General features: G+C 38.2%; 1 protein-coding gene across 7 annotated transcripts in view; it reads left to right on the forward strand.

Moving 5' to 3' along the window:
• The first annotated feature begins 583 nt into the window (after nt 1-583).
• The window catches only part of map7d2b (MAP7 domain containing 2b), a 39,619-nt gene continuing 26,719 nt past the window's right edge, over nt 584-13,483 (forward strand). For 4 of the 7 annotated variants that reach the window (XM_033638758.2, XM_078162574.1, XM_033638760.2 and 1 more), the window contains exons 1-4: nt 585-744; nt 2,219-2,302; nt 2,696-2,749; nt 4,922-5,082. In XM_033638758.2, the coding sequence (XP_033494649.1) occupies nt 708-744; nt 2,219-2,302; nt 2,696-2,749; nt 4,922-5,082 (336 nt within the window). In that variant the 5' untranslated portion in view covers nt 585-707. Of the gene's footprint in view, nt 745-2,218; nt 2,303-2,695; nt 2,750-4,921; nt 5,083-13,483 lie in introns of all 7 variants that reach the window. The other 3 variants (XM_033638756.2, XM_033638759.2, XM_078162576.1) reach the window with 2 other exon arrangements.

The raw sequence follows: 13,483 nt of genomic DNA on the forward strand, positions 1-13,483 counted from the left end.
GATTCATTGTGGCTCAAAATGACAATAAAACACCTTTTAATAAAAACACAAGAAATATAAACATTTGAAAGGCTGTTTTAACCGTAATTTCACTCAAACTGCTGGTTTTATTCCTCTGCCAAGCGTTATAGTTCTTGAGCAGCTGGTTACTAAGCGACGCGGAACAGCGTGAGTAGTGATTTTTTTTGGCGCATTAATATGTAAATTAGCCAACTGTGAAGCGGTCACAAAAAATGGACCGGACTACGACGAAACTTAAAAGATTAGAGAAATTAATTTTTAATTAATTCTCCACAAGTAAATAACTAAAAAAAACAGAGACATTTCCACCTCCATATTAATAATATTTCTTTATTTCCCGGAATGTGTTTTTTAAGGTAGGAGGAAAGTAGACCCAAACATTTCTTTTTCTGCCATTAATTGAACCTTTACATACTGACCCAACAATGGCAGTTATAACGATACTGTTTTAAATGCGCTTTGTGCAAAAAAAAAAAAAATCGCTACACCATCTCAGTAGACATCCATGCTAGCTCTGAGGCATATGGTTCCCCTCCCCTCGCCGTCTCTCTACCATCGGCTCCCGACTCCGAGCATCCGTCTTTTCCCTGAGTCACTGTGTAGCCCCAGCGGTCTCCTGTGTGGGTTTCAGCGGCTCTCTGGCTCCTGTCAGGTCCTTCTGATGAAAATAGTCGACGACGTTTGAAATGACTGAAGTGGCTCCAGGCTACCCCGACATGACAGGTGAGGAAAATATGCTCTCATTTAACCATGGCATTTAGTTTATTCACATTAAATGTGTAGGAATGGGCGTTGTAATGAAACTGCACACAGATACAGTTTGAAAGAAGATGGCTAAGCCCTAGCTGACAAAATCCATCGGCAATTATTTTTCAAGCAAAAAATGCCAAAAATGTGACATTTCCAGGTTCTCAAATGTGAGGAATTGCAGCTTTCCTTGGTCTCGCATTTTATTCAATTTAATACTTCTAGATTTGGAAATCAGGACAGAACAAGACATTTGATGAAGTCCCTTTAGGCTCTGGGATATTTATCGATGATTAATCGAAAAAAATATATCAACAGAGAAATTGGTAACAAACATAACAAACAGCCCTACCAATTTGAACATGACTGAAATAATTTAGATTTACAGGCAGGCTCCTTAATGTCATGCTACTCTTAGTAAGCTACTTGATATTTTATATTTTAAAGAATAATGTCACAACTAAGATGGGAACGGTAATGCACTTGGACCTATATTTACCATTTATGAAGATCATTATTAACATATTTGCAAATTAGGTTTTTAACTATTTGCATCAGTCATTGTTACTGCAGTACATCCATTTCAGCATGTGTGCATACCAGTATGTAGCCTTTATATTGCAGTGTTGGATTACACATATTTAAATCTGTGCTATGCCTACATGCCAGCTATAACTATATACAGTAGCTTCTCTGAATAATGTAAAAATAAGGGATGTCTGGTGAGTAAATTTCACAATATGTAGTATAGTCTTTGTGAAGATATGTTGACATTTCAAAATGTACATTATCTGACAATTTTATCTTCTTATTTAAACCACTACATCTGTTTAGTGAATAACTGCTAAATGTTCTTGGGGATGTTCCCTAAATCAGCCATGTTCCTTTATTAATGCAGCAGCTTCTTGTCAGCTTCATTTGTCACATACCTCAAGTGAAATCAGCTAACACTGCCTTTAAAAAACATGTGATTCAGCTGGTTTATTTTTTGCATGTGATGTAATTTCAACTGAGGATGAATCACTTGGGACTTATCTCAGATTTGCATATATTTGCATATCTAATGTGTGTGTGTGTGTGTGTGTGTGTGTGTGTGTGTGTTGAGAGGACGTTTTCAGTTGTCCTCTGTGTGTTTGTGTGTGTGCACAGACATTTTCATGACTGCTTTAGAAATAAAAACACAACAGGACAAAGGCTGAGGGGTACACTCAGGGGTCCTGCATTGACAGCTCACACTGACACCTGACCCCAAAGGCGATACAGTGACTGACAGGAGATTTATTGCTTTGGACGCCATGACAAATATGTGTGACTGCTTAGTATTGGAGTCTCTTCCATATTGGCAGAAGCAGGACTCACGTTCGCCACTCCAGCTTTACATTTTTAGCATTATTTGCCTCTTGGGCAGCATAGTATGAATCATGTCTGACTGATCTCTCCAAAAACACAGCGCTGGCCCCTCCTCCTGCACCACTGATCACCAGTAGGAATGCATCTCCTGCTCGATCACCATCCAAACCCAGCAGCCCTTCAGGTAAACTTCTAATCACGTTACTCCCTTTGATTTGCTTCCATTATCTTCAAAATCAAGATGGAGAAAACACAGACGTAATGGCAGCGCTGAACATGCATGTAGTGTTTAATTTACATCTGGGTCCAACTCTAATTATCCTGTCATATATTCATGATCTTTAAATCTTTCTGTGTTTTGTCACAATGTTTTAATAATATGTTTTATACTCTGGAGTTGTGACATATTAGCTTTATTTTTTATGGTTGGAATGTCAGCTTAATTTGAACTTAAACTGGTCTGACATCAAATTCACACACATATAAAAGAATATGATACAAAATGAAAGCATTAAGCATATGTACAACCTGCAGGCAGCTGAAATCATCTATTAATTTTCCATTCTCCTGTCTTAAGGCTCCCAGCTGCATTTAGCAAAAGAGCAACGGGAGGATGGAGAGAAGACCCAAGGTATGAGTAACTCTCCAGCTGGTGGAGCTCTGTGTGGTCTGTACTGTTCATCTGTCACTGCCACACACACACACACACACACACACACACACACACTGTGGGTGGCTGTGCACTGGCTTGCGGAGGAGGAAGTATTCAGATCCTTTACACTGGTGAAAATGTTAATTCCTTTGTGAAAAAATATTGCTAGTTATTTAAATATTTACTGAAGAATATATACAGTAAAATAAACTCAAGTATATAAAGTAAAACTATTCTATTGAAAACTTTGGATCTTTTCAATTGTGAAAACATTCTCTACTCAAAGTCCACCGACTTGCTTGTTCTGCAGCCTTCAGCTGTTTAACAAGGTCGTCCTTGATGTGTTGAGTTGCCATGAAAATGCAGATGTTTCCACAATTCTGAAAACCTCTCCATTGACATTTACAACTCCATGGCAGATGAGGACCTTGTGAAATGGTCAAAAGGTCTGGACCAAGTGAGCAAGTGGACTGTCAACTGCTGTTCTCAAAAAGTATTAGTGTTTCTGATTTTCAGGCTTTCAGATCACGTAAAGAAGGAAAGCAAGGACAGAAGAAAGACAGAAAGAAAGAAAGAAAGAAAAGAAATTTCCTCTTCTCCTTTTTCCACATCTTGAATAAAAGGGCTGAAAGTCTGGCTTACATTGTTGCTTATGTTTCAGCCTGCATGACCCTCATGTCATTTTACATACATACACACGCTCTGTGCACATGCTTCACCACACATAGGCACATAGATATATTTATATATACAGACACATAGCATTGGGACCTCCTAAAAACTATGTTTTAAAATGTGTTTTGAATGGATACTCATGTAGATGATCATATCACTACTGGAAGTAAACTACAGAGCCTTGACAGCAAAAACCTGATTTATGTCATATTGCATCTGCAACTACCCCGAGGCTCCTGTCTGTCAACTGGTTTGTGCTAATTTAATTGAAAATTTCCTCAGGAATATGCACCAGTAAAACATGATATTGACATGATAATGGCCTTAAGGTGGGTCCTGCTAAACATGCTATCTTAGAATGGAAACAGATAACTTTTCAACACTGCTGCTATTGCACAGACAATTGGATCACTTTCTGTTTCCCTGTGAGCCTAGCAGCCTGACTACGTCCAAAGCAAAAAACAACAATAAGTATCCCAATTTTAGCTAGAAATCCAGTGCTATGATAAAGTAAAACACCTGGTAGAACTGATAAGTGGGCAGGTTTTGTTCCTTACTGATCTAGTAGAAAAAATGACATCTGACTGTTAGTTTGAACCCTCTCAAGTCTAGGAGCTCTCGCCATCGAATGACTGCCGGTCTGAGGTTCACTCTTGTTTTATTTCAGTTTTATCTTCCTCCCTTTTGCTTTTTTGCCTCCTTCATCAGCAGGGCTCTTATGCTTTTTCTGGGTAGACCTTCCACAGTTACAAAATGCTCTGTGTGAATTTAAGTTCCCTCTGGTAGGCAGGGATGTACTGTAAGGCTTTTATTGTGAAAGGTTAGAACGGAAGGAGTGAAACAGTAATGTGCTGCCGTTTGCAGGGTGGGAGGCAGAGAAGAGTTTTCCATCTTTGTTCAGACTACGGAGCCTCAGTGTAATGATTTTATTACCTTCATAAGCATAGGAGCAACTCATTATCCTCGGTTACACTATCAATGTAAATTACCTGGGAAAACAAAAAAGCTAGCCTCTTTCTGTTTTGGTCCAAAATGATTGACACACTTCCCTGCTGTAAATCAAGCCTTCATTTTCCCAGGAGATCGTACTTGGTGGCAACAGAATTGCATAGTGACAGCAATGTTTATAGAGAACCAATCTAATCACAGATGCTGTCAATATACTATAGTCAATATGTTGTGCAATCAGCATTTACTTCATAATGATAAGTTAAAGCAAAACACCTGGCCATTTTTCACTTTAATACCCTGATTTGTGTCAGTATCTACTTTTAAGACCTTTGATATTTCAGCTTTGTGGCACATCAGCTAATTTTTGCCCAATCCAGCCATATAGTCACGTAACAAGTATGATATTTCCCTCTGAAATTAAGTATAGAAAAAAAATGAAAATACTTCAATAGAGTACCAGTGCCTCAAAAAAATACTAATAGTGTTTTAGTAAATGGACTTACTTCCCTCCTCTGGTGTGTTCAGAGATTTCAGAATTGCTGCGTGATAAGGAGCGTCGTGTGCAGCAGCAACTGGATCGCTGCGCCGAGGAGCGAGGGAGGAAATTGGAGCAGCAGAGGAGGAAGGAGCGCCAGCGCCAGGCGGCAGCTGTGGAGAAAAGAAGGCAGCAGCAAGAGGCAGAGAAGGTCAGAGGTTACAGCACACTAATATTGCACTCACTACATGTTAGAAGAAGAGAGAAAACAGTATCACATCTTGTTTATCAGGCTCTGACAGCCACTGATACTGAAACTGTAATGTTACAGTTTAATATTCAAAGTGTAGAGTCAAGAAGCTTTTTGGTTGGTTTTACAGACACTGTTCGACCCAAACCCTAAACAAAACAGCTGTACAGGACGTTATATTAGTGTAATGAAATATTTATCCAAGAATCAATAAACCAAAAACAATAAACAAGTGCCATAACTTGAATAGAAAGCTGAAGCATATGCAGTCCAGACTTGTTTCTAAATTAAAACAAGACTAAAAATCTGACCAAAGATTGCGTGGCACTTTCATTGACTTAACAGAATTAGTACTCAAAATATATATTGAGATTTAATAGCCCTGTTTGCAAATTCAGTTCCACCTGTTTTTTCTTGCTAAATTTGTAATTTAATTGATTATGTGAGACTGAGTATAACTGAGAATTTATCTGTTTACCTACGATTCTGACATCTGTTTGATATCTTGTTTGTTGCCTTTGCTGGCATAGATCAATGTAACAATCATAACAATATTAATGCAAATGTTTTTCAGCTATTAATATACAGTGGATATATATATATATATATATATATATATATATATATATGTATATGTATATACATATATATATCACAAATGGATAAATGTTTGCAAAATCACATGTGAAATCTTCAGATTGATGTCTGTCATGTTATTATGCATTCAACAAAAACAACCTTAAATCAAAATGTTAAACTAATAAAGAAAAACAAAAAACAAAACAAGTTTGAAAAATGATATGATAGGTAGATAAACAGTACTGAACTATCACCTCAAGCCCAAGCAGCCAGTCACTAGAAGAAAATGTTGGCATTGTACGTTTCTGCAAACCAAGGATACGTTACATATGCACGTTTCATACGTAGAGTTTCTAAAATGACATGGTAAATGAGCTGACTTTGTCATCACAAAGTGGAGGGGATGGTGGATGATGTAGTCACCTAGGCAAGATGCCTGCCAAGTTACAGACCCCTGTTTGAGACCAACAAACACAAAACTGGTTGTGTTTTAGCGAGTCTTTGCTATGTTTCCAGTGGCTTTTTTCACACCAAACATGGGTGATTTTTTTATCAACACATTGCTGTTTCCTGCTGGGATTGTGTCACCTAAATCAGGTATCTTTCCCTAACCATAACCAACTGGTTTTTGTGCCATAATCTAACCTCATGTTAACCACAGCATTACGTTTCAGCACATCACATTTTGAGAGAGGTACAAGCCAACATTTTTTCTGGCGATTGGGTTGGCCTAAGTTGGCAATTCATATAATCAAAACAGACATGACAGTAGACATGCAGCATAACTCACCTCTAAACAGGGAACAAAATCCACACCGTCCACCAGCTAAATGCTGGTAAAATATGCAAGTGGCTGGTAGATTTATTTAAGATAAGATAAGATAAGATAAGATAAGATAAGATAAACTTTATTGTCCTCAGCGGGAAATTTGTTTTGGGCACATACAGTAGTGCAACATAGCTGCATAGCAGTTACACCCATCATATACAAACAAGACACACAGAAGACGATCATGTAGTACACGAGGCGCAGATTTGAATAACATAATAGTGCAATTAGGACTACTGGATGAAATAAAGTCACCATAAAATCATTAAGTCACTTAAGTCACCAGCCAAAATAACAATGATAAAATTCACTAGCCATTTGTCCTGTGGACAAAAAATTTAATTTTGCACCCTGTACGCTTCGGCCTCATGTTACCTCTCCATCCTTTTGTCCTGCCATTACTCTGTTGTTCACATTCACAAGCTTAAACTGAGAAACTGGATCACAGATTTAAACATTTTTTTCCAGCAGTGATCGCTCTGTTTTTGTTTTTTCTCTCTCCATCTGAGCTCTCTCCTTAAATTAATTGTGTCGATCCATAACAGAGTCAGTGTATTTCCAGCTGTTGTTGGGCTGAACCAGAGTTTAAGGGAATAGCAAGTAATTAATGCAGGAGCTCTAATGACTTTCTGTCAGCCAACCAATTGTGTGCATTCAACTGTAACATGAAAAGTTTGGCTGGTTTTCTGCAGCAGACTTAAAGCCACAGTACATACACACTACATTTACCCCTCCAACATCCTGCCCAATCCTTGCTGCCACAACACAAAAATACTATGGAATATCACAAAATATATCTTAAGATATACTGTGCCTAGGGTTGCAAGTTCTGGGAAAATTCAAGGTGGGCACTATCCATGGGAATTAACGAGAATTTATTGCAACTTTACTAATCCCACCAGAGGCAATTTATTTAAACAGCTTGCCTAACACACATTATATATCATACAGTAACATATAGACACATAAATAGATGAGTAATAAATAAAGATAATAAAGTTTTTTTTTTAAATGCCATGCAGTGTTCAGTGAAATAAAAAAATCTATAACTAATAAGAAGTTAATCTGGCTTCACAATAACTGCAGTGTTTACATCAAATTTAAGATGTTCACCAAAAAAAGGTATCTAAATATTTGTATGAGGTAACCCTTTTCAGAGTTTGATTGTGAATAATGCTTTTTTTAGCTGTGTCTGTGTTATGTCTAAAATCAGTAGTCAACTCCTTATTTTTAGATACATTTAAGTCTAAGAAATGTAAAACAGACAAGGAGGTCTTATAAAGATTACTCCTCATTTCAGCTTTCTGAATCAGCCTTTCCTCGTCCATAGACGTGCTTTCACAACAAGGGACAGAAATAAATACAAACAGGGCGTGCGATAAAAGTTCAGTTCAAAATTATGCCTGCAGCCAGTTAGGACACCTCTTTTGTCAGCTTCAGATTCAAAATGTATTCATCTTGGCGCAGTTTTCTTGAGACTAACACAGACACTAGTGGCTCTGTTAGTCTGTTTATAAACATAATATTATGTTAATCATGTTGTCATATTGCTTATTATTAATGCAGTATGAGTTGGGTTAAGTGCTGTGATGCCATTAGCACAGGCTGCTGACGTAGGCTAATTTTGATTTGCCATAATAATAATCAATGGCGGTTCAGACAGTTTGCCTAAATTCAAAGTGGTTTAAGCTCTTACACCAAACCAACTGGCTAAACTGAAAATCAACCCAATTCTTACTGATTATGGGTAAGTACCTCATACAGTCCCCCTCAGAAAATTGAACTGTTCCTTTAACTTCCCTTGGAAAATTTCCAGAAAATTTCCCGACCCTTTGCAACCCTAAATGTGCCACTTCTGAAGTGATCTAGAGTGAGACACTGTCTCCTGCAGCAGCAGGAACTGTGATGTGGGATCCTACTGCACTTCACACAGGAAGTGTAGCGTTAGCAGCACATTAGCAGAGCAGCAGCTTTAGTCCTCTGGCTGTGTCCGCACAGGATGCGTTCAGACACAGTATTATGTGTGGGCCACCCATGTTTTGGCAGCAGTGACTTCAGGGACAATCTTTGGATCATGTTTACTCACTTACAGGGTGAGTAAAATGGAAGTAAAACTCCATCAGAAATGATTTTGTGTTGCATGAGACTGATGTGTTCATGGTTATAGCCTTTTTCTCAGGAGGTAGCGCAGAGGCCTGCTACATGAATTAAACTGAACACTCTACATGAGTCATGAGTGGGCATCACTTGGCTGAGAATCATTGACTCATACTATTATAGTCGGTTTTAGAGTCCAACATCAGTTATCAGCTGCATTGTCACCTCAACCCTGAATATTAATTATTAGTGGCTGTTAAAACACCAAGCAGCACATGAAGGGTTAACAAGCCCCTGGTCAGGAGTGACAGTCTGATCCACAGAGAGTTCACCGTTCACCCTCAGAGAGAGGAGGGGTCGCTGTCTTTATTGATTTAAAGGCTTTGTTTGTGTGCTAACAGCCCCCTCCTCACCTCCTCCCCTCCTCACACTCATATGCATAACTTAATGACATAATGATTGGTCAGCCTCATGGGGAGATGACATCACCGTCAGCGTATCATGTGCCGTTTACTGGAACAGACAGTCGATGCTTGCAGTGCTGTGACAAGCACATATTTCATCTCTGAAAAGGAAAATAAATCTACACAATCCATGTGATTCAATGAGGAAAACACAAAAGACTTCATTATAGGATTTAATGAAGTCTTTTATTGTACTAAAGGTTATGGCTCAGAGCTTTCCCATAAAATTGTTTTAGTTACAGTTTTTAATTTTCTAGTCTGTAAAATAATGAAAACTGCTAATCATAATTTTCCAGTTATTTATTTTTTTTTTTTTTTTTTACATTTTCTTTATTTTTTCAAGATACATAAACAATACATAACTATATCAGAATACAAACATACAGAGAAGAGAAATAAAAATAAAATTAAAATACATTAAAAAATTAAATAATGAAAATAAAATATATATATAAAATAATAATTAAAAAAATCTATAAAAACAAACAAATGAATAAAATGCTTCTCCCTACAGCAAGTGATCACCAGTCTCCAACTTCATCCCACCATACTGTTAACATAAAATAGACTTAAATTATTTATTTTGTCATATTAGCCAAACGATATTCAGTATACAGCGATATGAAACAGAAAGAGGCAGCAATTTCTTGGAAAATATGGAACCAGCATGCTTGACATTTTTTGCTTGATAAATTACTTTGAAATGTGAAATTATTATAGATCAACAGAGTGCTCTAGGGATTAGAGTTCTCAGTCTCAACCCGAGCCCAAAGGGTCCCAAGCCTGAAGAGTCGGACCAGGTTCTGGTCAAAAAATTGCGCTGATTGGCAGGGTCGGGTAGGGCTGGGGAATGATTTAACCCTAGTCATGTTTGTTTGCTTGTTTTTTGATAAGTAAGTCATGTTAAAAAGGGCAGGCGGGGAGAGAAGGAGAGGGAGCAACCGGGCTCAGTCCCAGGCTCTTTGTTTTTCCTCCCGGCTGGAGCAGGGAGCTTCTCTGGTGGGGAAATACAATGTGGAGAATCAGTGATCCACTGAGCTGGTGTATTTTCCACTAGAGACACATTGCTTGCACTGCAACACAGCCTGAGTGTCCCAGGCATCAGAAGCCGACTCATGCTTTTTAGGGGGGTCGGACTTGGTCGGCCTCTGGCTTAGTATTTTATATGATGATCTTGGACGGACCAGGTTTGGACTTAAACTCACATGAGTCTGTTTGGTTTGAGTTGTAATTTTTTCGGTCTATTGAGGGGGAGGATGTTTTTCTGTAGGCCAATGCGGAGATTAGTGTCGCACTGGTTCCCTCATCATAAACCAGTGGGGTTTATCCATTGGATTTTGGAATATTGCGGAAAATAAGCTCTGTTTATCTTATCTTGATCAACTAATAAATAAATTAACAAATCAAGATTCATTTCAGCTCTAGTTTGTAGTTTTGTGATTATTATCACCCAAAATATTTCAGTTTTACTGCAGCTTATTTCTAATTCAGGACATTTTCTATGTCATATTTTAAAAGACTTTGCTGGTTTTCTCTAGCTGTCAGAAAGATCCTTTGTTTTCTTGGTTTTATCTGTTTTATTGCGTTAGTTTTCCAACTGTCATTAAGAGTAGTGTGTCAGGCTTACAGTCTGTGAGGGCACTGCAGATGTAAATTAGTTCATTATGACTAAACTCTGCCACATTTGCCTCGTAATGAATGACACTTAATGCACTGCACTGCCCCATATGAATAGAATAAATCACAAATAATTACCAAATAGTTCTCATATGCAATTTTGTGCAGAGAAGTTGCAAATGACTCTGCTGCAGTCTGATCATCCAGTCTGTTTCTCTCTGTCTTCTGTGATCTATATCTACAGTATATCTGAATCTATTCCATCCCCCCACGTCTTACATTTCTGCTGTCTCTTTTTCATTCCCTCTTCTTGACTCTGAGCCCCTCCCCTCCTGTCGTCTCTCCTCCCTCTTGCAGTTTGTGCGTGACTCTGCATGCACCTTCAGCAAACCCCCCCTTACAATGCTGAGGTGGGGCATTTCCAACATTTATATATATATAGAAGACAGTTTACCAGAACAGTGTATCAGCTTTATACTGTGCCCAAACTAAATATACAACTGCTGTCTGCTTACTAACACCACCATATTCAATTGAGAAACCAAAAGAGGTGTGGTTGTAAACAGAAAGCAGAAAGAGAAAGAAAACAATGAATATTTACTCTATATAATGTATTATAACATCCACTTTTATATTTAATTTACTGAGAGAAGACAAAACATTTTTGCTAAGTCTTCATTGCAACGAATCATTACAGATGTTTCTCAAATAGAAAAACACAGGTGGAAACCTTAAAGGTAACTGATGTTGCTCCTAGCAAGGCCACCAGATATTTGCATAGTATTCAATCAATGCCCAGCACTGATACAAAAGCCCTTTTTACACAGAGATCTTGCTATACCACTGCTATGAAGTCACTCCTTTATGGTGCCTTTGCATTTTTACACAGAACCAAAAAAATAGCAGCAGCAATAAAAATTGCACAACATGGCAATAACAAGCATTTATCTTTCCTGTTATATGGCGGCTGATCTTGTCCTCTGCTCAGAGGGTAAGGAGCTCCCGGACATCATTTTTTCAACAGTTTGCGCATATTTTCAGCTGTTGTACTTTGTGTTTGAGTTAGCTGCTAAATGCTGCTAGCTGCATTTTCAATCTCCCAGTAGTGGGTTGCACACATGACATGTCGTCAAAACACGACACCTGTCCCGTCCATGATCTCTTCCTGCCGGCTGTCCCTCTTACACTGATGTCGTTTCAGCACTGTTACTACCTCAACTGCTGGCTTAAAGATGAGACTACTCTGTCCCCCCCCTTCCACAATTATACCTTTTATTCAGAATGGCGAGTGACATAACGTGACATTCCCTCCTTGAAGAGGCAGTGTAAAGGGGACCAAAGAAGAAGGAGAAGACTGGTCCACTCTAAAAATGAGACGCAATACTGAATAGCTGTCTTGGAAAGTCTTAAAAAGCACTGAATTTAATTTAAATGAAAAAAGGGTCTTAAAAATTAATAAAATTCCTAATTTTACTGGTCAAAAATCCTAAATATGTTCTCTCGCCTGCGTAAATGAATTTAAATAAATATTTTCTCAAAAAGTTAATTCATCCATCCATTTTGTTTGCTTATACGGGTCCAGGTTGCATTAATTTGATCAATTAGATTGCTAGGGAATACAATTAAATAATTAGGTAATGTGATAAATGATTCTCGATCTTAGCGTCCCTCCTGGTTTTCCATTATACTTTATAACTTGACCAGTATGAACATGAAACTGGAGTTAAATTTCATTCTCTGAGGCATTAAATAGGTCTTAAATTACCATGAAATCTCTGAGTATCTGATATTAATACATGTATATGAATAATAGATACACACTGTGTAGTCACCAGATCTGACAGTATGTTAAATTGTCTACATGAAGATGGTATAAAAAAGGGAAGGACTGTATAGATCTTAGGCAAGGAGCCGTTTATTAAATGATGAATTCCTGAATCTAAATGCAGATTATAGTCTTCATTCAAGCTACACCCTACCCCCCAGAGGAAGGCATATATTTTGCTCTTTATAATTAATATGTTTGTTTTTTAATTAGTTTTTTCACTGATCAAAAATACTAAATAAGTACATCTTGGAATATAAGTAGATAAAATAAAAAGATGAAAAAATGAAGAGAGCATTCGATTATTTTGTTATTTCTTAACTACATGGAAAAAACATTGAGTTTGAACCAAAACGTATGTCAAGTATATTGTATTGTAATCTTCGCCTCCTTGTTTTATTGTTGTATTGTTGATTTATATGTATGTTTATGTCGTAAGTGTATGTTTTACAGGTCATTATGCCACATAAAGAAATATAGAAATGAGGTAGAAGAAGGTAGAAAGAGTAAAGGAGAGTGGAGACAAGGAATGCAAAAGGAAAAAGAACACTGGAGATAAAACCAGTGCAGCCAGTATCAGTATCCAATCCACCCAGTCTGTGTGTGTGTGCGTGTGTGTGTGTGTAGAGGCATGGTCCCCTGTGTGTATGTGTGTGTTCATGCATGTGTGTGGGGGTGGTGGCGGGTTGCATTTTGTCCCCTCCCGTCTGACTAAACTGCTCTTTGAAATAGATTTCAGAGAGGGAGGGAGATGGAGGTGGAGAGAGGTAGAGAGAAAGAAAGAGAGAGAGGGAGGGTGGGGTGAACAATTGCGAGTTGGGAGAGGGAGATAGGGAGGGAGTCAGTGTTACCTAGAGGGAGAGGCAGACAGAGAGGGAGCAGCGCTGCTGTATTATGTATCACTGAGTGTCAGAGGAGCCAGCGATCGAGTGCTGGTGACCGCCAGCTGAG

Source organism: Epinephelus lanceolatus, chromosome 20 (genome assembly GCF_041903045.1).
Source record: "Epinephelus lanceolatus isolate andai-2023 chromosome 20, ASM4190304v1, whole genome shotgun sequence".
Taxonomy (NCBI): domain Eukaryota; kingdom Metazoa; phylum Chordata; class Actinopteri; order Perciformes; family Serranidae; genus Epinephelus; species Epinephelus lanceolatus.